Source organism: Grammomys surdaster, unplaced genomic scaffold (assembly GCF_004785775.1).
Source record: "Grammomys surdaster isolate TR1022 unplaced genomic scaffold, NIH_TR_1.0 126391, whole genome shotgun sequence".
NCBI classification, from domain to species: domain Eukaryota; kingdom Metazoa; phylum Chordata; class Mammalia; order Rodentia; family Muridae; genus Grammomys; species Grammomys surdaster.
This window is the reverse complement of record NW_021621185.1, coordinates 4,858,222-4,883,436: the sequence shown is the minus strand read 5'-3', so window position 1 is coordinate 4,883,436 and position 25,215 is coordinate 4,858,222. Positions and strand designations below refer to the sequence as shown.

The following is a 25,215-nucleotide window of genomic DNA, read 5'->3' as shown; positions in this document are numbered from 1 at the left end:
CTCTGCTCTGCTCTGTTTTCTTTGGTTCTCCTCTCTGATTGTCCTGTTTAAGGCCCTGACTCATGAAGCTTTCACATCCACTCTCTTCCGAGACCCACAGTTCGCAACTTTCTTCAGTCTGTGTCACAGTGTCCCCCTTCAATATCCTTGGGTACTGATGCCACATGTTCATCGCCAAAACTTCATTTTAACAATTTGTTTTTCTGTGTAGAACAATATAAATAAGTAAAAATTACTAAAAGTTGCAGCTCTTTCTAGTGTCTTCACAAGTTTTCTGACTCCAATTATTTTATCCGAGGGCAATTCAGTTAAGCCACTCAAAGATGAGTGACCTTAACTGGCTTATAACCAAATGAAAAAATCCAGGCTTATTAGTGTGGCTTTCACATTACAACAAACATATATGTTGTACATTTTTCTTTTCTGTAATAGAAACAAAACAAGCAAGCAAACAAAAACTAATACTAAGCCGAGAAAGATTGCTGAGCTGAATCAATCGATGTTTGTCAGTATGCTGGGAACCAAGCCCAGGGCCCTGAGCATGAAGGCAAAAGCTATCCACGGAACACATGCCCCAGGAAAACATATTTTGGGAAGAGTTTTGCTTTAAAGACTTAGTAAACTAGTAAGTCTTTCTTTCTTAACAAAATGTGTACATGAGGCAACACTAGCTTATCCTTATGAACATTAGTAGTAAGCAAGTAATCAGTTATCCTCAACTTTCCCCCATGTGCTTGCTCTTGAGAATGGTGTAACCCTCTTACCAACGCTTACGTGGGAGTTCCCCAGTAAGAGAATGTAGGAGCTATATTAGTTTGGAGGAACTCATATGCTGACCTTGAAAGTTTTGTAAAATTGTTTTTCTGTTTATGAAATAATTGAGATGAAATACTAGCTATAGAGCCTGTGAGTGTTTGGGGATGTTAGAATTCGAGCGCAGTTTGGACAGACAACACCAAAGCCGATCCGATCCGGTTCCAAGGGAAGGGGTTTATTTGGGGAAGGGAGTGGGAGAGAGGAACGGGAAGATGGCGAGTGAAGAGAAGAGGAAGAGAGAGAGAGGTTGGGGTGGTCCCAACTATTTAAGTGGGTGATGATGTGTGTAATTTCCCAGGTGTAGGTGAGCCAGGTAGGTGAATTCTGGGAATGGTTGTCCCAGCAACATAGGAGTCGCTGGCCCCTGAATATGATGTCACCGGGTTCAGACTTATACTAACATACCCCACTGTTTCTTATTATAAAAAAGAAAAAAGGAGAGGGGAAGCCGATGGTGAAAGGGATATCGGGCGTCGTGTCTCTCTTAAACTACTTCCTGCTGTGTAGGGGCGTAGCCCGTTGGGGGAGGAGCTGGTTTTTTTTTCACCATCAGGGCCCATTCTGTGGATGTGTGTACCAGGCTCTTCTGTGGACAGCAACTGGTGATCCTGTAACAAGAACTGATTAATGAACTGGTTAGAAATAATACCAGGAGGATGACAAGAAGGGTGTTACAAGAGAGTATCTGGACTGAGGGTCTCACATTCCCCAAAATGGTATTTCTTGGGGGTGCTGGCGAAGACCATCTTCTTTGGCTGTCAGGACACCTGGCATCTGTCAGTTCTGAAGCACCACAGCTGGAATCTTGCAGCCCCCGTGTGTAGAAACGGGTGTCTTGCAATGTTGGTAGAAGAAGTGGTTGGTCTGTGAACCTTAGCATATGTATCTGAAAGGACCAGTACTCTTGTATCTGGGCGAAAAGAAGCAAGTATAGAGGACATAATATTTAGATGGGATATCAGATATAGGAATGGTCCCTGGATGCAGTTTGGGCTGGTTCTTGGCATCCGGCTATGGAGCAGGTTCTTGACCCTGTTTGGAAAGACTGTTATATGTGAGTGTCTCTCGAACCTCGTACATCCAGATGTGAGGGCTGACCTGGATAGGAACAAACAGCAGGGAGAGGGCAAGAAACACGTGTCTAGTCCTGTGGGGTCAAGCTCGGCTGTCGGAGTGGAGTCTCATTTTCTGGGATTAAGGACAAGGTGGGTGGTCTCGATGTCCTCTGGAGTTTAATAGAGCACGGACCTGTTAGAGTCGACGTGTATGAAGGAGAATCGATTTTAGATGGGGGGCTGAAGGGCTTAAGGTGAGACAGGTGAACCCAATGAGGGAGTCCTTCAAGTTTAGCAGCTGTAGGGGTCACGAGGATTACCTTAAAAGGACCCTGCCATTTGGAAGAGAGAGGTGGGGGCCGATGGTCTGGAGGGGAGAGAAGCACTTGGTCTCCAATGTTGACAGGCAGTGGACAGGAGACAGTGTGTGGTCGAGGTAGATGGTGGTCAGCAAAGTTCCACAGGAGAGAACGAAGGTGACAAAGTAATGGGGTGAGCAGATGGTCTGGGAGGGGGGAATACTTAGGTGAAAGACCAGGAGTTAGGACTAGACGTCCATACATGAGTTCAAAAGGTGAAATGAAGAGAGGTCGCTTGGGAAGGGCTCGTAGTCTGAAAAGAGCCAGAGGTAGGAGTTTTACCCAGTCAAGGTGAAGTTCCTGTGACAGCTTGGCCCCTCCTCTCTCTCTTGGCTTCTCAACCCAGCACCTGCAGGTTGTCCTCTCCCCTCCCCCCTTCCCTTCCCCCTCTCTCCACGTGGTCATGGCCGGCCAGCCTCTACTCCTCTCTACTTCTCTCTCTCTCCTCTTGCTCTCCCACTCTCTTAATAAACCTCCCCTTGTGGAACCATCTTGGCCTGCTATGATCTGTCCAAGCTGTGCTGTAGAAATCCTTTTAGGGGACATTAAATCCTAAGATCTCTTTTTGCGGTGACAATGGCTGTTGAGTGTGGAGGTGGACATTGAGTTCTACTGTTTAGAAGATGGCTTGGCAGTCTTTCAGTTTGCCTCCAGCTCACGTAGTTCATAGTGTTTCCTGAGGGTGACTCAGAACTCATGTATTTGCTTATGGCCATCTTGCGGAGAAGTTGTAAAATCTATACTAAGTAGATTTTTCTCATTTAGGACTCCAGTGAATTAGTCCAGCACTTAAAAAAAAAAGTTATATTTTCAAACTTGCCACATGGTGGCCTACTTAAAATGAGGTAGACCCATGTGAGATGTATCAATTAACTAGTTAATTAGATGCAAACATACTAAAGAATCATTGAATATTAACAACTGTTATCCTGAATGCTCATTCAGAATCATCACAAATATTATCATTTAGGGTAGTTATGAATAACTTCTGCTTAGGCAAATACTGAGATTTGAAGATAGTTATAATGAAATAAAATGGACTTAAATGAGGAAAATGTCAACCTGAGGCACGTATAAAAATCAAATCTCTTGTGCCTCTTAATTTTTTTCAATGTGCATTGACGTTTTACCTGCATATATGTCTATGAAGGTACCAACTACCCTAAAATTGGAGGTATAGGCAGCTGTGAGCTGCCATGTGGGTGCTGGGATTGAACCTGGGTCCTCTGAAAGAGCAACAAATGCTTTTAATTGCTGAGCCGTCTCTCTGGCCCCTTAATTATTTTTTAAATTTTAAAAATTAATTAATTGCTTTATTTATTTACATCCCAAATGATGCCCTCTCCAGGGACCCCTCCCAGAGTTCTTCCTCCTCCCCTTCCCTTTCACCCCAGAGTGGATGCTCCCCACCAGGTATCCCCTACCCTGGGGCATCAAGTCTCTATAGGATTATACACATCTCCCACTGAGGCAGACAAGGCAGCCTTCTGCCACAATGTTGGTTGGTAATTTTTGGCTTTTGCTTAAAATTTTGTGGTGACAGAGTCTTGTTATTTTGCACAGGTTAGCCTTAAGTACCTGACTCAAGTAATCCTCCAGCTTCAGCTAGCTGAATAGCTAAGGACTAAAATACTACTCAGCCTAGCTCAATCCTAAACATCTTAACTAATGGTGGGCTGTGGACTGCTAGTAACTCCATTTGACCCATGTCTTGGTACTATTCAGCTAGTAATGGTTATTCTAAAACTACAGAACAGCTAGTCAGTTTTCTTTTCTCTTTTCTTTTGGATCTTTAAGCAAGTGCAAATGATAATATCAGTGAGTTGACACTGAAAGGTTTGTTTTAAAGAGTAAGCCATCCAACTTGGGCATATGACGTAGCCCAATAGCTATCTTATTTTAAACTTTCTCCTAAAAAGAGAATGTGTGGATAATATAATCCCCAAAGCTGTGTTGTAGCATCACCTAGTGAATGGGTTTTGTGCTATCTTTAGCTAATAGCATTGAATGATATGCATCATATTTCTTTACAATGTAATTTATAGCGATGGGTAGCTACATTGCTATGTGTTATCAAGAAAGTATAGCATTAAGATCTAGAGTTTTAACTTGTTGCATTTGTTTGATTTCTTAGGTTGGTAAGTTGGATTCATTAAAGGGTAATGAAGGGCAGTAGAGGTGAGGTGAGCTAGCTTCCTTCTGTGCATCCTGAGCTCTTCCTGTCAGTTTTGATCTATGATTTGTATCTCATCTTTTCCTCATTGGGTTGAAGGATCCTGGGAGGAAATATTGGCTCAGTAACTGCCTGCTTCCTGATATAGCTGTGATCCCTTAATTGTCTGGACACTTTTGAAATCCTTGTTTGGTGATTTGTCTCCATGATTACCTGGCTTCATCCAGATTGCACTGGGGAGTGATGCGCCTTTCTTTCCAGGCACTCTTTCTAAAATCAGTGAACTATATAGTCCTCTTATCTTTTGGCCAATCTGGCATGCATTTTAATTCTGTGTGTTTATTAATGCTGACCTCTGCCTCCAATCTCAGTACACATATACACAAATCTTTGGCCTTGAAAGTTTAATGGTCCCAGAGGAACAACAATTAATCATAATTATATTATCTTCCTGAAAATCTTAAGCCCTGCTTCCCTTTTAAAGTGCATACCACATGATTCCTGAAATGACAGGAAACAAAACTGATTTTGTTGTTGTTCACCACTGAGCTTCCTTTGTCATTGTCTGGGAAAGGGAACATAGCACCCCAAGACTGTCCAATTCATTTTCATCAGACTGTTAAAGGAACAGATGTCTTCTCAATTCTATGCCGTTCTTCCCTTGGAAAGTTGGATTTCACCATCTACTTTCTCCGTACGCAATAGCCCCCTCATTCCTTTGGGTGTTCTCATGGTACCTTAGGTAGCCTGGCTACCATACCTTACACATTATACACAAATGCTCATATTCTACAGGCCACAAAGTATATCTTACCCAGCTCTATACACATAGAAAATAGCAATTAGAATGCTTCTATATGTTTACTGAATGCATACTAAATGAGTAGGTAGTAACCTGTCAGACTACATGGTACACTTGTAGGAAATTAAGAGCATTGCCCAGTGTATCTGACAGGAAACACAGTTCTCTCACATTGAAAAGAATTGTGTGTCACCATGAAGGGAGGGGCCTGCTCGCGTGAGCATGCTGAGGTGGATGTGGTATGCATTTGGCATTGGGCACCCACTTCTGGTTCCATGTTTGCTTCATCCTCTTATTTTATGTTTGGTCTATATCTTTATAAAGTCTTGATGAGCCTTAGAAATTTACGTAAATAATAAAGAAACCAAAGAAAGATTCAATACCTCTTTGCTGAAGAGAAAAGTAAAAGAAGACAATATCACAAAGATGTAGTGGCTTTTGTCCAGATGTTGAAACAACATGAAAGGAAATAGACTTTGTTAGATTGAGCTACTATGGCTAAATATAGTCTGGGTTATGTGAGCAATAAATATTCATTCTCATACTTTTAGAGCCTGGGAATTCAAAGTATTAGTAGACTGCTTGTCTAAGAGAGCCCACTTCCTATTCCCTAGAGAGTTCTAGGCTTCTCTCAACCTTCCTAATATTGCGACCTCCTAAAACACATGAAAGTTACCATCTATCTTGTCTTTTCCATGTGTTAGCACTATGATAATCATTTTATCTTTGCATAAGTTTATTTTGTGCTTATCCAGTGATTCTTCATTAAACATAGTACGCTGTGCTAACACTTTAGATGACACTTCCTTTCAAAACTTTATATAACTTGATCATACTCTCCGTCCCTCCCTCAGCTCCTCCAAGATCCACACAGTCCTTTCTCATAGTACTTGGCATCCTTATATTTTTCCCCCATCAACATCAATTTTTGCTGTCCAAATATCCTTGGATGTGTGACCTTCTACTGGAGCACAGTTGACTTATCAAAGGCTACAACTGTAGTGAAAGTAGACCCTTCCTCTCTTAGCAGCTACAGTTGCCAATAGTTCTGTGAATAGGTGTAGAACTGCATGGCTATCTTCCCTCTCCATGCTTGAATCTGGTTTGGCTCGACATGCACAAGTCCAGTGGTGTCATGATGCCCCATGTGAGTCCATATGAACAGCTGTTCTACTGTGCCCAGAGGACCCTGCTCCTTTGTCACCATCCACTGCCTCTGGCTCTCACATTCTTCCTATACTCTCTGATCAGTTCACATATTCTTTCCCCCATAATTATACAAAACAACTTACATTATCCAGACAACGCTCATAGGCTCAGATCAGTAGTTCTCCCAGTGGTCACACAGCTACTAAACAGTAGGCGGTGTTTAAGCGTAGGCCTGTCTGCTTCACAGTTCACATTTGTAAGACTCTGCTTTCTTTCTATCATTTTGTGACAGAGTTGTGGCTTTCTGGCATTAATTCAGAATGCCTAGGGCAGTGTCAGTTTGTGTGTCTTTCTACCCATAAGTGAAAGCAGTTGGGTTAGCCTCTGTTAAGCAAGGCACACATCAGAATTTTCAAGCAAAGATTAGATACCAAAGACATCAGCTTTCTGGCCCTTCCCATGCATATCCAGGCAATGCGTTAGGAAGGTCCGCCCTGACATCACGGGAGATTTCATAACTTACAAAAGCATGGCATCCTCCCAAAGGGCGTGTATAAGATTCAGGAGTTTGCCTCAAGTGAGAACTTCAGCAAGTGTGATTTAATTAATATTAGATCACGGTACATTATTTAAAGAAGAGAGAGAGTTCATCTGAACCATCCTTTGATTTTAAAGTAGATCTTTAACCATTTGTGTTTTAATCATGTGTTCATGAGGATGTTTGGAAATTAATGCTTCTCTCATGCTCTCGTTACAGTTCACGGCCCCCGAGTCCTGGTATTGAAACTACAGGACTTGGAAATAACAGGAATATCCTGTTGACAAAAACAAATCCCTCATAAAATAGGCCATTGACTAAGGCCATGTGGGGTGGGTAAAGCATCAGTGGGAGGGACTTTACAGGTAGTAGAATGTTTGGGATCACTGTTCCTTTTCGCCTTCATTTTTATCTTTAACCAAATAGAACGCATGGTTTTGTGTGAGTTTTATTTTACAAATATGCAGTGTGTCAGTAAACCCTGCTTGATGGGAGGAGAAAGCATGGTCTGATCGCGGTCATTAATCCTGAGGCCTGACCTTGGAGGCACACCATGTTGAGGGTTTTATCATATGATTTATTGTATCTGATAACCCCTGAGGATTCACAAAGTGAAGTAAAATATGTGGAACGAGCAGTCCTTTTAAAGGGATTTTGGGTTATCAGTAGAATATGGACCCTGTCAGTTGCTTTTACCATGGAGTCTTATTCTCCGGAGCCTCAGTGTAGCACTGGCCTGGGAGTTTAGAAACAAGGTACTGGATAAGCTTCAGGGAATCTTACCTTGTTCATTTGTTTGTTTTTGAAATTTTCATTTCATTCATTACAACATTTCTTCCTTACTCCTTCCTCCCCTAAACCTTTCCTTAAACCTCTATGCTCCCATTCAAATTCATGGGCTCTTTCGTCATCGTTACTACATGCACATATGCATTTGTATGTATTTCTAAATATAACCTGTTCAGTCAGTGTAATGTTACATGTATGTATATTTTGGGGCTGACCATTTGGCACTAGACAGCTAAATGGTGTGTCCTTCTCTGTGATGGACAACCTCTCCCATTCCCAGGTTTACTAAGCAGGGTATAGTTCTTTGTGGAGGGGTAAGACTTCCTTTCCCCATGCAGTCTGGCTGGCTCGCTAGTGTAATCTTTCTTTAGCTCATGTTCAATGGTAATGCTGGTTGATACTTTACAGGTTTAGCTTCTGGTGTTACTGGAGATGCAAACTCATAGCCAAATCCCCAGACTCCCAGGCTTTTATAATCTCTCTGCCCTTCTTCCAAAATGTCTCCTGAGCTTTAAGTGTGGGAGTGTTTTATAGATACATCCATGTGGGGCTCCACAACCAACTCTGTATTTTAATGATTATAGTTTCTGTAGTAGTCTCTATATGTTGCAAAGAAAAGGTTCCTTGATGAGGGATGAGAACAACACTTACCTGTGGGTACATTTGTTACTTATGAAGCAAAAGGTGAGCCAGTTATAAGAGTCTGTGATTTTTTTTTTTTTTGAGTGGAGAGCTCAGAGGGATAGGAACTTCTGGCAGTTTACTGATAGTACATGCTGAGAATTACCCAGCAGTCACCCGTTCCTAAAGCACTCTTCAAGAAACCAGCCCTTCTCTCAATCACCTTTTTGTCCTCCTCGGACTAGAGGACTGCAGGATGATAAATCGTGTCAGGTATGGTAGCCAAGCAGCTCAATTCACTAGAAAAGTTGGGGGACTGGGAGCTGGGTCCAAGGCTGCTGATATTCCTGAGCCAGGCAACATAGTCAGCATGTTGATCTGATCATGGTGTGTTGGACTCGCCCCTTTCTATGCTCAATAAATGTCCCTGCCCCTCAAATTGAAAACAGGTTTCAAAACAGGTTTTGTAGAAACCCTTGAGTCATATGGAAAGCAGCAAGGGGAGACCCTAACCCTTCCCCCTGTAGCAGAGGTGCTCTGGACACAGGCAGATGATCTTATTTGTATGAGTGACTTGGGTGGAGCTTCTGATGGTGTCTGGATCGAGGAATTCAAGAGTGAGAGTATGAAGCCTTGAGGGTCTCAAGCTCTGACTCAGGAAGCCTGCCTTGGTCAGCTGAAAAGACTATTTTTCCAGCAAATCCAAAGATTTCTACTTCCCCTGATATACAAGCAAACATGACAGATAATCCCCTTGACACAGTTTAATACCTTTTTCCCCATTATGCTCAATTCTAGTCCATATAAAAATATTTCATCTTACTCAGAAATAGAAATAAAGACCATATTCGTGTTTATGAAGGACCTATGGTATGGATTGAAGTCTGTCTCTTGAATCAATTAATTTTGCTCTCACTATATGCCTATCAGGTCGACAATTCTATTCTCTTAATCTTGCATTTTGAGAAAATTCATCCCCAACAGCAAGATCTTCCCTGCCTATAGATGAAGAGAAGGGAGATCACTGGCATCTGTCTCTCTGTATGGTATTGCTCATTTAAGCTCTGTATCTTGGGACTTTTATTTATTTTTAATATTTTATTGCTTATTTTACTTATTTACATTTCAAATGTTATCTATCCCTTTTCCCAGTTTCCCCTCTGAAATTCTCCACCCTACCCCTTCTTCCACGAGGGTGCTCCCTCACCCACCCGCCCACTCCCAGGCCACCACCCTGGCATTCCACTACTCTGGGGCTTCAAGCCTTCACAGGACCAAGAGCCTCCCCTCCCTTTGATGCCAGACAAAGCCATCCTCTGCTACATATGCAGCTGGAGCCATGGGTCCCTCTATGTGTACTCTTTGGTTGGGATTGGTGGTTTAGTCCCTGAGAGTTGGGGGGGGGGGCCTCTGGTTGGTTGATATTGTTCTTCTTCCTATGGAGTTGCAAACCCTTCAGCTCCTTCAGCTCTTCCCCTAAGTCCTCCACTGGGGCCCCTCCTCAGTCCAATGGTTGGCTGCATGCATCCGCATCCACATTAGTAAGGCTCTTGCCAAGTCTCTCAGGGGATGTCTGCATAGGGGTCCTATTAACAAGTCCTTCTTGGCATCAGCAATAGTGTCTGGGTTTGGTGACTGTATATGGGATGGATTCCCAGGTGGGGTGGTCTTTGAATAGCCTTTCCTTAAGTCCCTACTCCACTCTTTGTATGTCCCTGTATTTCCTTTAGACAGGAACAATTGTGGGTTAAAATTTTGAGAAAGGTGGATGGCTGCCCCATCCTTCAGCTGGATGCCTTGCCTAACCACTGGATATGATCTCTACAGGTTCTCTCTCACCTTTGTTGGGTATTTCAGCTAATGTCATCTCTGTCGGGCCCTGGGAGCCTCTTGCTTTCCTGGCATCTGGGACTTTCTGTTGTTTACCCTCAGTTCCTCATCCCCCATTGCTACACACCTCTGTTCAATTTCCTGACCCTCTGTACATCTCTCCCACCTCCTCCCACACTTGATCCTGCCTCCCCCTTTTTTTCCTCTCCACTTCTTCTCTTCCTCCCAAGTCCTGCCTACCCTCTACCTCTCATGATTATTTTGTTCTCCCCTCTAAGCAGGACTGAGGCATCCACACTTTGGTCTTCCTTTTCTTGACCTTCTGTAAGTTGCATTATGAGTATTCAGAGCTTTTTTCCTAATATCCACTTATCAGTGAGTGCATAACATGTGTGTTCTTTTGTGACTGTGTTACCTCACTCAGGATGATATTTTCTAATTCCATTTATTCACCTGTGAATTTCATGAAGGCGTTGTTTTTAATGGCTGAGTAGTACTCCATTGTGTAAATGTATCACATTTTCTGTATCCATTCCTCTGTTGCAGGACATATGGTTTGTTTCCAGCTTCTGGCTATTATAAATAAGGCTGCTATGAACATAGTACAGCATAGGATCTCGTTATATGTTGGAGCATCTTCTGGGTATATGCCCAGGAGTGGTATAGCTCGATCCTCAGGTAATACTATTTCCAATTTTCTGAGGAACCACCAGACTGATTTCCAGAGTGGTTGTACCAGCTTGCAATCCCACCAATAATGGAGGAGTGTTCCTCTTTCTCCATATCCTAGCCAGCATGTGCTGTCACTATCTTAGTCATTCTGACTGGTGTGAGGTAGAATCTCTGGGTTGTTTTGATTTGCTTTTCCCTGATGACTAAGGATGCTGAACATTTCTTTAAGTGTTTCTTAGCCATTCAAGATTCCTCAGTTGAGAATTCTCTGTTTAGCTCTGTACCTCCATTTTTTTATAGGGTTATTTGGTTGTCTGGAGTCTAACTTCTTAAATTCTTTGTATATATTGGATAGTAGCCCTCTATCAGATGTGGGATTGGTAAAGATCTTTTCGCAATCTATTGGTTGCTGTTTTGTCCTATTGACAGTGTCCTTTGCCTTACAGAAGCTTTTCAATTTTATGAGGTCCCATGTGTCGATTGTTGATCTTAGAACATATGCCATTGGTGTTCTGTTCAGGAAATTTTCCCTTGTACCCATGTGTTTGAGGCTCTTTCCCACTTTCTCTTCTATTAGATTCAGTGTATCTGGTTTTATGTCGAAGTTTTTGATCCACTTGGACTTAAGCTTTGTACAAGAAGATAAGAATGGATCGATTTGCATTCTTCTACATGCCGACCTCCACTTAAGTCAGCACCATTTGTTGAATATTCTGTCTTTTTTCCACTGGATGGTTTTAGTTTCTTTGTCAAAGATCAAGTGACCATAGGTGTGAGGGTTCATTTCTGGGACTTTTTAGTGTCATTCTGTATCTGTATGATTCAGTCTTTTGGGGATCCAGGCTTCAGGAAGCATAAAATGTGTTGCTTCTCCCTCAACACTAGTAATTTCCCAAAGATTGAATCAAACTTCAGCCTCCATCCTCTTCACGTTTAGTTTCACTGTTGCTTTCTGAAACTAACACATGGCAGATGTGCTAGGTATTCTAATCCATATTTAAACTCTTTGACATTTCTAAGATATTCAAATATTGAGAGAGTTTCATAGCATTTTAGAGTACTCCCTTACTGTAAGAATATAAATTTTTGATCTAAGATCAAGAGATCCAATTTCTGGTTTTAGGGAAACAGTATATCCACACACTGTATCACATCCCAGTCCCTGATCTGAGTGAAGAAAATCAACTGAAACAGCAAGAAGTCTTAAATATAAAGCCCCAATATAAGAAACTGCTGCAAGAATGGCTGAAAAGCTCCCACCCAGCAAAGGAGAGCACAGTCAGAAAACACCCTACTAAGTGGAAGGAAATAATTTCAGACTTGTTCATCCAACAAGGACTAATAGCTAGAATATGTGACAGCCGAGGTGATAGTCAAATTTCATCATCTAGGTATAAAATTATCTTTTTAAAAATGTGAATAGACATTTCTAAAAGAAGACATTTAAAAAAAAGCAAACATGCAAAGGGCTAGTGTGTGTTTGGGAAGCTAGCCAACATTAGTAATTATCAGGAAAAATCAGAACGATGATGGCATATCATCCAGCTCCATTTAGCAACTGTTTCAAGAAGAAAGAGACAAGAATTGGCGAACGCTGGCAACACTTGGACACTACTGGCTAATGAAGCCAATGAAACAGAACCTGCATAAAATGGGTTTAAAAATTTAAAACTGCAAAAGTCATTGCACTTGTGGAGATCAGAAACTACTATATCCTGCCCATGTGTTGTGTACTTAGCTTCAGTAAAGCTGTGCGAATATCAAATGTAGAGGCTCAGTATCCACAGACTTCCCCTGAAATCAGACGGGGTGAAGAAGCTATGATAGATGTATGGATGGATAGACAGACAGACAAATGAGAGAGAGGGGGGATAATGATAGAGATAGATGACAGATGGGTAGAAAGATAGATAATTGGACAGATGATAGATGGATAAATGATGATAGATAGATGATAAATAGATAATGATAGATATAAGAGGTGGGTAGAGATTTGTAACATTAATGTTGTGTTCTCACAGTTACCACTATGAATCTTTTTTACTAAGTTACAAAGACTATCATTTTACCATTATCAGACACAAGAAAGTATCATGATTATTCTGGAGCCTGGTAAAAAGAGATAACAGCAGAGCACCTTTGAATGATCTAGGACAATGACATTTTCCAGTTCCAAGTTGTTTGCTTTTATGAGAGAACATAGAGCATTAGTTCGTGCAAAAGTAAGAAGTCAGCTTGACCTTTTTCCTGATGAATTCTCAAGGGGCCTGATTCACTGGAAACTACCTGGAGCGAGGTTGGCAAGCTCTGACCATCTGATATGTACATGTCATTCCATTCAGAGAACAGCAGCTCAAAGCTAAGTGTTTTGAGAAACGCCTTGTAGAGCATCATAGCTTTCAGACTGGTTTTATCAACTACTTCTAACCTGTTCATGCTTCAAGCCTATCACCCATCAGTGTAACTATCTGTGTAAATGTATTTTGATTTATTATTGAGACTGGTGAGGGCAATTCTATTACATACATGCTTATCTTTCTTTCCTTGATCTTTCCAAATATCGCAAACATGAGGCCAACTAGCATTTAAGATAATCTCACTTGTGCAAATATTTCAGTATAGGAAGATACTCTGCTTTGTTCTTCTCTGCCTCCTAAGTCCACAAACTATCCCAATGAGACATTCCACTTTGTAAGGCTCAGCTGCAATTTAATCCTAAGACTACTGTGGTTTAAAGGTTAAGCTTTATGCAAGTTGTGGGGCTATGCTCATGCAGTTGCAGCACTGAGGAGTCCGGGGGAGGACGATCACACACTAGCAAACAGCCTAGGGCCGCACTGAGTATCAAACCAGTGGGGTTTACCCTGAGTCATACCCTGCCTCACAGAAACCCCAAGGGACAAACATAGTGACTTTAATCCCATCATTCAGGAGGCAATGGCAGATGGATCTCTGTGAGTTCAAGGCCAGGCTTGTCTGCATACTGAGTTCTAGGTCTGTCAGATCTTAGAGAAATCCTGTCTCAAAAACACAATACACAAAAGCAAACAAACAAAACCACTCCAAATAAGTAAAGCTTAAATATTAACTAAAATGCATTTTAGAATTAAGTTGATTATGAAAGTTACTGTATGCTTTGCAATAGAAATTCAGAATAACATATTTTCTTGCTATACAGTCATTTAAATCTAAAATATTGTTTCCCCTAACTCTAAGCCTTCATAAATATATTCCTTTTTTAAGGGCTAAAAACAGGATAAAATAAATAGGCAATGCATTCATTGTATTTTTATTATTTATCCTTTTTCCTTGTCACTCCTGATGATTTGGGGAATGTGTACATCCACATGAATTTTAGCATCTCTACATGCATAAATCCACAGTGGAATAAAAATGTATGTAAAATAAAATCATCATACTTGGAAAGAAAATAAGTTGGCCACGAATGCAAAGAAATGTTGAGAACATTAGTATTGACTTAGATTTTATTTACAAATGATATGCATTTATCAACATTGTAGATAACATCTTTATTCCCATCTGATTAATCCAATAACAGATATACTTAATTTTCTATACAAAGCAGAACAGTTTTCAATAAGGATACCTATTTATCCTTATCAAATTTTGAATATCCATATTCTGGATTGATTACACGTCCCATGAATTTACAGAATAAGACAGCTCATCTCCGTTACTTTCCAAATATACTAAGTGAATTTATGTGTTCAGAAGACAGAGTTGGTGGAGACAAGTGTGCCTTTTGCTACGGATGCCATCTCTAAAGATGTGCTGAGGAAAGCTACCACAGGAGATGGGCACACGAGCTTGTGAGCATCGCTGAGATGCTGAGTACTTAGGCGTTGGACACTTATGGCTCTTACATTTCCTCCATCCTGTCTCATTACCTATGTGACCCAGCTGTGACCCAGATGTCAGCCAGTTGGATGTCTTCAAGTTTCCCAGCCCACCAGGGTCAGCTTGTTCTTTAAAGTATAATTTAGATGAGCTCAAACCACAGTCGTCAGTACAGTGAGTTCCCTGTGCCCCTCCCAGAAAGGTCAGTGACTCTAAGCAGTGTGTCTCTGAGCTGCTGCTGCTTCTGAGCCCCTGCAGCAGCTGACTTCCCACAGACAGAAACAAAGTGGAATACCTGCACCACACACATCCATGTTTGTGAAAGCTGAGTCAGGTGGCACATGGGAAAATGGTTCGGAGAGGGTAAAGAGCTCCTGATGGTGGTGACAGCCTCGCTAAACCAGAAAGTGATCTCAGGCTCTGTGAATGCTAAGGGGGAACTTGGGAGAGGAAAATCTGAGAATAATGAGATGGGTTTACATGTTACATTCGGTTAAAAATAGAGGAGAGAGTGGAGTCTGACAAGAAACATTAGCACTGTCTAATAATAAGAGGGGGGAAACTATCAAAGTTTAAAAGGGAAAACCAAAATGTTATGTGATTGTAAAAACACAGAAGAGTGCCCAATGCCCCAGGGGGAGACACCAGAGTCCTTTGAAGCTGGTGAGTTGGAAATTTTTTAAAAACATGTTTTGCTAATCCTTTTTAAGAAAGGAAACCCACATGGCCTTCATCTAATTTCCTAGTTTCTGCCAGATCTCTTAAAGCGTGGTTGCCAGCGTGTTAGTCCGCTGCCCTGACGTGTGTACTCGACTCTCTGTCTCCTGAGCCTTCCATTCCTTTTCGTCCAGAATTTGCTCCTAGCTTAGTTCACCGAATAGTCTGCCATGACACAAGTTTCCTACTGCTTCATATCCCTTTCATGGGACCAAATACTCAGAGCTACCAGGATTTAGTTATTTAGTTGGAAGGGGAAGAAATTGTGATTGGCTAGACTATTTTTAGAAAGAATAAGACATAGTTCATTTTTAAATATATGGCCTTTTATAAAAATATATGTCACAAGTTTCCTTATACCCCAGTAAAAATCCTATTGCTAGACTATTAGAAGAATACTTTTTTTTAGGTTAAATAAGACATTAGACAAGAAATTGAGACTGTGTTATAATTCAGAATATGCAGTGACTTAGCGTCTTCAAACGCCTCTCAAAGGCTGAATCCCAGGAGGTTCTATCTGCCATTTGCCCATGGGATTTACTCTTATAGCCCTTGAAGGAACTCTGGCCAGTTCAGACATGGCAAACGTGTCTGTGGCAGGCCTTGTCCTTTTCTCTGTCCCTTTCTCTGCCTTGTTTAAAACTTAGATTATGTACTTAAAGCTATCCACCAAGGTCTATTTCCTTATTTGGCCACTTCCTCCTCCTGAGGCTGACTACCAAGGTTCAGCCATCAAAGTATTATATCAAAAGTCTAGAATCAAAAGCCCCCTTTAGTTCATCTTAACATGTCCAATCAAAATATACCACTGCATCCTAGCCCATTGTAATACAGACTTCCCCATTTTCTCTTCTTAAAAATCACACCGGCAAGGTCGTGGGCTGCTGTTTTTCTGCCTGAGTCAGAGAACAATCACTTTAACTTTTCTCTCTACTAAATAAAGGATATCTCTGTGCAAATGGGTGTTTGGGTGTGGTTTGTGCCTAACTAGGAGCCCAGAGGGGACCCCTTGCTGTGTGTGAGGAGTATTGCTGGATTCTCTAATCAGTAGTTCAGGAGGCAAATCCTTGTTTTTGTTGGAGGGAGGTGCATAGTGTTTGCTCAGCTGGACAATTGTTTGCAAAGGGAAGGGACTTGAAATACTGCAGACCACAGCTAGAATGGACAGCAGGAGGAGTAGCCAGTCAGAGCAGCAAAGCACTCCTCCTCAAAAATCCAGGCCCACATTGGCTGTGTGGGTGGCAAATGTGGGCACTCTCAGCAGCCTGCCACTCATGACAGGTCATGTAGGATAAGGTTCTGAAGCACTGAAAAGGAAAACTTTAGGGTAGTGCCTTTTTCCCGTTAGCTGAGTGAACCATCACAGCAAAATCATGCAAGGAAGGGGACCAGCATAAGAGATGTCTTGAAGCAGTGGCAGTTGATGTTTTTTCTCCTTCTCAGATGTTAAGTCACAATGCCCAGTTATCTCTGACCTTCTGGAGGTCCACTTTGCCTGTGGACCAATGAACCATGATATTCTTTGCTGTCTAGGGCTCAGTTTCCATGGATTAGGAAATTCTGCAAATAGAGGGCTGAACCTGACTATTGGTTGCTCCCAGGGAGTGTGGGTGTTGGCCCATGTTCACCATCTACTAACGTCATGGTACTCTGCTATTATTATTATATTTTATTTATTTGTTATTATACACGTAGCTCAAACCACAATAGATTCAATACATATTCCTAAATTCAACAGTGATGACAGTTTTCAAGTAAAACGTAAGACAGTGGGGCTCTTGTGTATCATCATCCATGTGTCTCCTCATTCTTCATCAGGATCTGAGTTCTACATCTACGATCTGTCATTCAAGTAAAATATAGCTGCTACTTGTTGGAAGCCCTGTTGAATTGGAGTTCCTCAACCTAGAACTGACCTTAATATTTGCATCTGATTAAAATGGTATAAAAGCAGAAAAAAGGAGGGGGACGGAATAGGGAGTTTCTAGGGAGGGGAAATGTAATAGCCAATAAAATATATACATGTGTTTTATAATTTTATATTATATATAATCTAAAAAAATCAAAAGACAACAAAACCACTGCTTTTAGTACAGAAACATGTTTAGTATCAAACCATTAATGTTTGCTTGTTTTATTTAATCATAGGTCTTTGACCTTGTCTAGGCCTGACTTTATAAAGCTAGATACAGAAGGATTATGACTTTTTTTCATCCAAATTAAATTCTAAAACAAGAAAATTCATCGGTCTGACATTCTTCTGCAAATGCAGAATGTTTTGAAGCATATCTTAAAATGTGATTTGTTTACATCAAATGAACATCTATCAGATGTTCATTTGACTAAGACACTTAACAATGTTGTTTAAACTTTATTATTATTCATTTTAAGGATTTATTTTTATTTTAATTGTGTGTGTGTATGTGTGTCTCTATGTGTGTGTATGTAGGGGGAGGGAGCATAGTATGTTTTCTATTGCTGTTGTAAAACTACCATGATCATAAGCAACTCGGGAAGGAAAGGGCTTATTTCACCTTACAAGTTAGAGCCCTTCATGAATGGAAGTCAGGAGAGGAACTCAAGGCAGGAACACAGATGCAGGAACTGAAGCCTAGACCACATAAGCACGAGCTCACTGTCTTGGCTCGCAGGATGCTTGGGGCCTGCTTTCTTCTTCAATCCAAGGCCACCTGCAGAGCCATATCGGTCATTAATTAATCAAAAAAAATTCCTCCAGACTTGCCTATGAGCAGTTTGGAGTCACTGTCTCATGGGAGGTTCCTCTCTCAGGTAACATTAGCTTGTGTCAAGTTGAGCAAAAAAAAAGTGGAGTGTAGATGTCTACAGAAAAGAACATAGGACACTCTGGCGCTACTGTGACAGGTCGTTGTGAGCAGCCCAATGAGGATACTCAGAACCAAACTTGGGTTCTCTGTAGCATGGTACATTCTTCCAGCTGTTGAAACATCTCTCCAGCTTCTTCGTTTAAATTTTTTCCCCAGTTGTAAGGATAAGTGCTTAGTCAACTATCTAGTTTTGTATTTTTGTTTGTTTATTTGTTGTTTTTCCAATACAATATTTTTATTGGTTATTTGGGAATTTGACACAATACACCCTGATCATGCTGGCTTCCCATTCCTCCCAGGTCCACCCTCCCACCTTTGTGCCCTCCGCAAATATACCAAGTCCAATTTGTGTTCCCCATATGCGAATTGGCATGATATTTTGAGATTTTCTTGTAAACATACTTCCTTGTTCTTTCTTCAGAGTTTATTATGACTACAATATAATGTAGACTTACAAATGTTATCTATCAAACTAACAAAGGAAGTTGGGGGAAAATAAGAGCGAGACACTCTCAATGTCTCAAGAAGTTTCCCTCCAAGATGAATTTTCAGCTCAGAGGAAACTGTGTCACAGCAAAACTAAGATAGCGTCAATCCCAGGGTCGAGAATCCTCAAATTTGTGATAAACAGTGTATGTGCATGCATGTGTGTGTTCATGTATGTGTGTGTTCATATGTGGAGAACAGTGGCCGTCCTTAAGCCATGTTCCCCATGGCCTCCACATCTTCTGTGTTGAGACAGGGTCTCTTGTTGGCTTATAGCTTACCAATTTGGCTAGGCTTCCTGGCCAGTAAGCCCTGGGATGTGTCTGTCTCTTCTCCAGGACTGGGATATAAGCACAAATCTAGCTTTTATGTGTGTGTTGTGGATCACAGATTGGCCTACATGCCTTCACAGAAAGTACTTTTCCACTGAGCCACCTTCCTTTCCCCTAGCCTTCATATCCCAGCATGCTCTCCAGGGGATGTTTAGGAAGATGGAGCTAGTGAAAACAAGATAATGAAATGCTTTTTCTTAAGTCTAGAAATGGTGATTTAAGAAAAAAATGTGTTTAGTAAACTAATTCAGAAAATTTTCATAATTGACTTCTACTGTAGGCACACACATGCAAGCATGCACACACATACACACACTCACACACACACACACGCACACACACATCTTGATGTTGCGCTTGTCTTAGTTATTGCTTGCCTCCTCTCTTTCAGATGCTTCATCCCAAACATCTATGCTGCTCTGTTCACGGCTGCTCTTCTTCCTCTAATGTGCCTCGTGGTGGTATTTGTGGTGTTCATTCATGCCTACCAGCTGAAGCCGCAGTGGAAAGCTTATGACGATGTCTTCAGAGGACGATCAAACGCAGCAGGTTTGGAACAACCTATTTTTGCATTTTAGAGATGGGTACTTACTTCCCCAGCGGGGAAATGCCATGGATAATTTTTGGTTTGGGGAGTTTTGTTGTTTTGTTTTATTGTGTTTCTAAAGGAAATGAAAGGATGAAGTTAGGTTCAGCTTTCAGCATGTAGTTCAGCATTAAACTAAGCTTTCTGGTGTCTTTTGCTTGGAACTTCCTGGCAGACCCCCTCCTTCAGGGCCTGTGCTTAAGGTGTCACCATCCAGGCCAGTGAGTCACTGGCTTCGGGAATCATTTCCCAGGCTTTCCCCAACTTCAGTAATAACAGCCTGCATTCAACCTGGGAACTCACTACACTTCCTGTAGATTCTGAGCCATCAGAGTCAAGCGAACCTCTGTGGGCTTGGGAGTGCTGGATTTTGCATGTGGCTTTCTGTTTGTGTGGACAGATGTTTTAAAACATGTGTAATCAGACAGCCTCATAAGTGGCTACACATGTCTGCTTACTTAACAGTGCAAATCTTTCCAGCTCAAGTTGGCTTCCACTGTGGCTCATTTTTTCCCTTTGAATCATGCTCAGTACCACTTTTTATGATTGGATTCTCTTTCTGTTGTGCTTAGAATAGAGTTTCCTAGGAATTTCCTTAACTAGGAACAATAACTGTACACTTACGGACAGAAATTGTCACTTAAGCACTGGAGAAATTGAGGGGTGACTTGAACTAGAAAAGGGATATCTCATAGGCCAGTGATCTTTCCTTTATTCAGCTTCTACAAATCTAAATCAAATGAGTGGTCATCTTGATGGAATTAATCACATTTCCCAGCTTGTCAGAATTTAAGCAAGATACCACCCATGAAGTCTCTCAACTCGTGTCTAATGCACTACTTAGTAGATACTGTCACTTAAAAGGTACATGTGACATGACACAGCTTTCTCATCTGTAAACTGGATCAGGGTACAAAAGCATTATTTATGGATGGTTGAGAAGTCTACTCTTGTGTGTTTCTTCAAGCAGCTGTAGGGTCTTGGTACCTTGCCAGCTGTTCCCCATCTCTCATTTGGTATAATAATGTGTACAGAGAAGTATTTGTAGTCACAGTAGCTGTAAATTCATTAATACGAAGGTAATATTCAATGTAGATGTCCTGTTTTTTTCTTAGAACCTGGAGCATTTTCACTCAATGTGTGATTGATTGTAGTCAAATGCTGTTATGTTTAATACACAGCTCAAATCTTCTTGCTAAAGGATGCACTGACCTTTAAAATATCTAATTAAAGTGGCACTGAAAATTAGTGTTTTATTACCTTTCTACCCTCTTCAAATATAGATAGTAGCTAAAGATAACATATTAACAAAAGCATATTAAAAATAAGAGTAATGTTTCTCTATGGAGCAGACAGAGCAGAAGCATAAAATGGTCATCTGAGACAAATCCTCAATATTTCTTGAGACAAAAAAAAATTGTGACTGCAAACTGTCATCTGCTCTGGTGGTAAAGTAGAACCTGTAAGGCTCTAACCCACGCCAGGAAGAGGTGGACAATAGGTCATTCATGGCAGAAGCTTGGAAGAGCTGCAGTAATGGCTTCAGCTTTGATCAAAAGAAATAGACCAACCCAAAAATGCAGTCACATCACATAAAATACCAAGGCCAAGCTCATCAGGGTTAGAGCCAATGTCTATGTAGCTATAACATCCCCATGGGAAAAGAAGGACCACAGTATCAAACTGCTCCCTGAGGGCTCAGAAAGCTACAGGGCTTTTAGGGAAGACAACAACAAAACCATTCCAATGGTAAAGGCTGACAGATAAAGAAAGAAATGTTTTCTATTCAATTTTATCTACAATTTGAAGCTGAAGGAAAACTAACAAGCATAAACCTTAAAATGTAACAAACTAAATGGTGAATCTGACCCAACTCAGAGGCCTGTAAGAGATTGAAGTGAGTGAGTTGAAGACCCTGAGAAGTAGAACAAAGTGAAGAGCATGCTGTACCCTGCAAGCCACTCGGCAAAGTCCTTGCTGCTCTATCTGTTGTATAGAGCTTTATTGAGATGCAGTTTATATAGCATAAAGTTCCTCTGTTTAGCCCATCGACTCTGTGGAGAAGTAACATGTTTACATAGTTGTGGAACCTCACCATAATCTAACTTGAGAACATCTCCAGTACCCCACGGGAAGCCTCACACTAGTCAGTCGTCACTCCACATTCTCCACTCTCCTGAGCACCAGGGAACATGGACCTACCTCCTCTCCTTTCTGTCTTCAGGCCTGCTCTGAATACTTCATACAGTTGGATCCTAGAACATGTGGTTTTGCATGCCTGGCTTCATAGCTCAGCATAATGTGCTCAAAGTTCACCCACATCATGACACAGACATTTTATTATCCTGATATTTTTTTTTTACTGCCAGACAACAGTCCACCATAAGGAGTCCATTAAATCTTTGCATCATTGAGGGTCATTTGGGTTGTTTTCTCTTTGGAGCTAATATAAACATCACTTACTTGAACATACATGTGTAGGTTTTGACGTGGATGAGTATATTGATTCCTCTTAAGTATGTACATAGAAGACTTGCCTTTCCCATAAGGTGACTGCATTTAACTATCAAATCTGAAAAACTGCTTTCCACATTGGCTACAGTAACCTATCTGGTGTTTGTTTTCTTTATTTGTTTGAGTGGGGGAATCTCCACAGTGTTGCCCAGGTTTCTGTCAGTCTCAGATGATCCTTCTGTCTCAACCTCTAAGTTATTAGAATCACAGCAACCTACTTACTCTGTTTTTAAATATAAGGTTTATTGTTTGTTTTAAATAAATAACCCAGATCTGTTTGTTTACTCATTGTCTGTTTTCATGAGGCGGAGTTGAATCCTAAGACTAGACACCCTGGAGGGGATAACTTATTCACTTGTATCTTCTGATGTGAAGAATGGCATATTTGTGAGAGTACTTAAACATGATTGATAGGTAACAAGGTAGATGATAGACAGATGATAGATAGATAGATAGATAGATAGATAGATAGATAGATAGATAGATAGATAGATAGATACATACATACATACATGCATAGATACATACATAGATACATACATAGATACATATATGGATATATAGATAAATAGATATATGGATACATAGAAATAGGATACAAATGTGACCTATTTCAGGAATAATAACAAGTATACTGCTAAAAAATGTTAACTGTATGAATATTGAGGTAAACTCTGAACACATTAGAGAGGAGATAGGTAGCTGATGAACAGAGTCCAAAAGAAAGCTGGCAAATCACAAAGGAAGCATTAAAAAGGAGAGAAAATTAAAATGAGGTTAAGGGTATAAGAATAGAGAGCTTCCAACAGAAAAAAGGAATCAGAGGAACCACAAACAGCACAATTTGAAGAGATAAAGCTTCAGAAATTTCTGGAATCAGTATAAATACACATGAAATCTGTTTGTGTGAGCTGAGAGTACTATCAAAATTCTAAGAACGTTTTGAACATGTGTGTATTGGGATTTTGGAAACCTGGCTTGTGAGAAACTTTTCTTTGCTTCTGGTACTGTTACTGTAAGCAGAAAACTCCCACTTAGGACTTGAGAATCTATAGTGTGAGCAAATGTGCTGTTTACTGAAAACCTAAGTTTAAAGACAGCACAAAATCTGGAACCATCTTCTCTTTCTCTGAGCAGTTGGGGCTTTCACACCCTCGTGGACACTGGGAGCTGGAGCCGGGGTGTGGTCTAAGCACTCTCCAAAGGGCCAGAATAGCTTGCTGTAGTTCTAACATGCAAAGGCATGGCTTCCTCCCAAGATAACTCAGACAGCTTAGAGTTTTATTATATTTCCCCTTCATTAAAACAGTTGAGCAGATATAGTTAATACCAGAGTCAGACATACTTGAATTACTGAAAAGGGTTACATCATTTCATTTGGCCTAGGATCTTCCACAGTCCTTAAAATTGTTCTCCAAATTACTCCCTTCCCAGAATCCACATGCCTGACAAAAGGGCAACTTCCCCAACATGTATATGTCCCTACTGAATTTAGTATCAATGAGAATCCTTGAATCTTATATTTTGAGTGACTTGTTTTCTTCTGACATCCTTAGTTTCAAGCAGCATTCAAGTAAACTGGTGAACTCTAAAGGAAAGGAACCAGGAGCTCTCAGGAAGTGACGTACCCGTGAACTGTAGGTAGCCATCTTCTATAGCTTTCTGGCTAAGCAGGCCTAGAAGAGCCTCACAACATGACCTTGGGGGCCCATAGTTGACTTCTGTTAATCTGACTCCTGAAGGTCCAAGGCTCTCTGTGAGACTCCTCAGCTTTCTCCTCCCTTCTGTGGGTGTTCAAGAATGAGTCATAAAGGTATCACAAACCATTTCAGTGTTTCTAACAGCATTTCAAATGAAGCCTATAATTTTCAGGTTCAGGTTTGATCTTGGGCAACAATAAGCTGGTCTCTCCTTTCAGACTTATTTTTAAAGCTGCTGACTCCTTTCTGACTCATCAGCTAGTTCTTACGTGATGAAAGATTCATGGACCAGAGAAAGAAAATTAATTGGAAGGAAAAGAGGAAGTAGGTGACTATGAGTCCTTCTGTTGTAAAACTCTACATAGGTTTCAATCTACATACAAAATTGGAGAGGTGACTGGAGTCTAGGGTCACACCATCCAGGACACACCTGCTATCGTCTGATCTCAGAGGCCAAGCGCAGTTATGCTTGGTGCCTGGATGGAAGGTAGCTTGATCCAACTGGCCATGAACCAGGAGACTCTGCTTTAGAATTCCCTGGTATGGTAATGGCCAGGCTTGAGTGAGAGCATCATTATGGCAGAACATTCTAGCCCTTGTATGGCTCATTCTTGTTATCCTTAGAGTTAACAATACTCGGTAAGATAATGTTCCACACTCTCAAAGAAATCATTGAAAACTTAGGATGAATGTAAAACATTTTTATGACAGCTTAAAGTTAAGTGATTTTTTCCTTTTTTTTCTAATTGGATATTTTCTTTATTTATATTTCGATTGTTATCCCCTTTCCTGGTCCCCCCCAGGGGCCCCCTATCCCATCCCCCTCCCTCTGCTTCTATGAGGGTGTTCCCCCACCCAACCACCCACTCCCACCTCCCCTCCCAGCCCTCGCATCCCCTATGCTGCGGCATTGAGCCTTCATGGAACCAAGGGCATCTTCTCCTATTGATGCCAACAAGGCCATCCTCTGCTACATAAGCACCCAGAGCCATGAGTCCCTCCATGTGTATTCTTTGGTTGGTGGTTTATCCCTGGGAGCTTTGGGGGGGGGGGGTCTGGTTGGTTGATATTATTGTTCTTCTTATGGAGTTGCAAACCCCTTCAGCTTCTTCAGTCCTTTCTCTAACTCCTCCATTGGGTACCGTGTGCTCAGTCCAATGGTTGGCTGAGAGCATCCGTCTCTGTTAAGTGACTTTTTAAATTACTAACATTTAAAATGATTCAAATGGAGTTCTAGAAAACTCACTGAAATCCAAACGAATATGAGAATAAAGAAATAGCTTCTAAGAAATGAAATATCTCCATACTACCCTGTACAAGCTGACTGACTGACTGACTGACTGTTTCTCTCTTTTGGACGTGGGTGCTCCTT

At 41.1% G+C, this 25,215-nt stretch overlaps 1 protein-coding gene across 1 annotated transcript in view; it reads left to right on the top strand.

Annotated features, from left to right (window-relative positions):
• Adgrv1 (adhesion G protein-coupled receptor V1) overlaps nt 1–25,215 on the top strand; it is a 543,344-nt gene that overhangs the window by 440,642 nt on the left and 77,487 nt on the right. Inside the window, exon 86 of the mRNA XM_028760109.1 lies at nt 19,435–19,592. Coding sequence (XP_028615942.1) covers nt 19,435–19,592 — 158 coding nt within the window. The remainder of the gene's footprint in view (nt 1–19,434; nt 19,593–25,215) is intronic.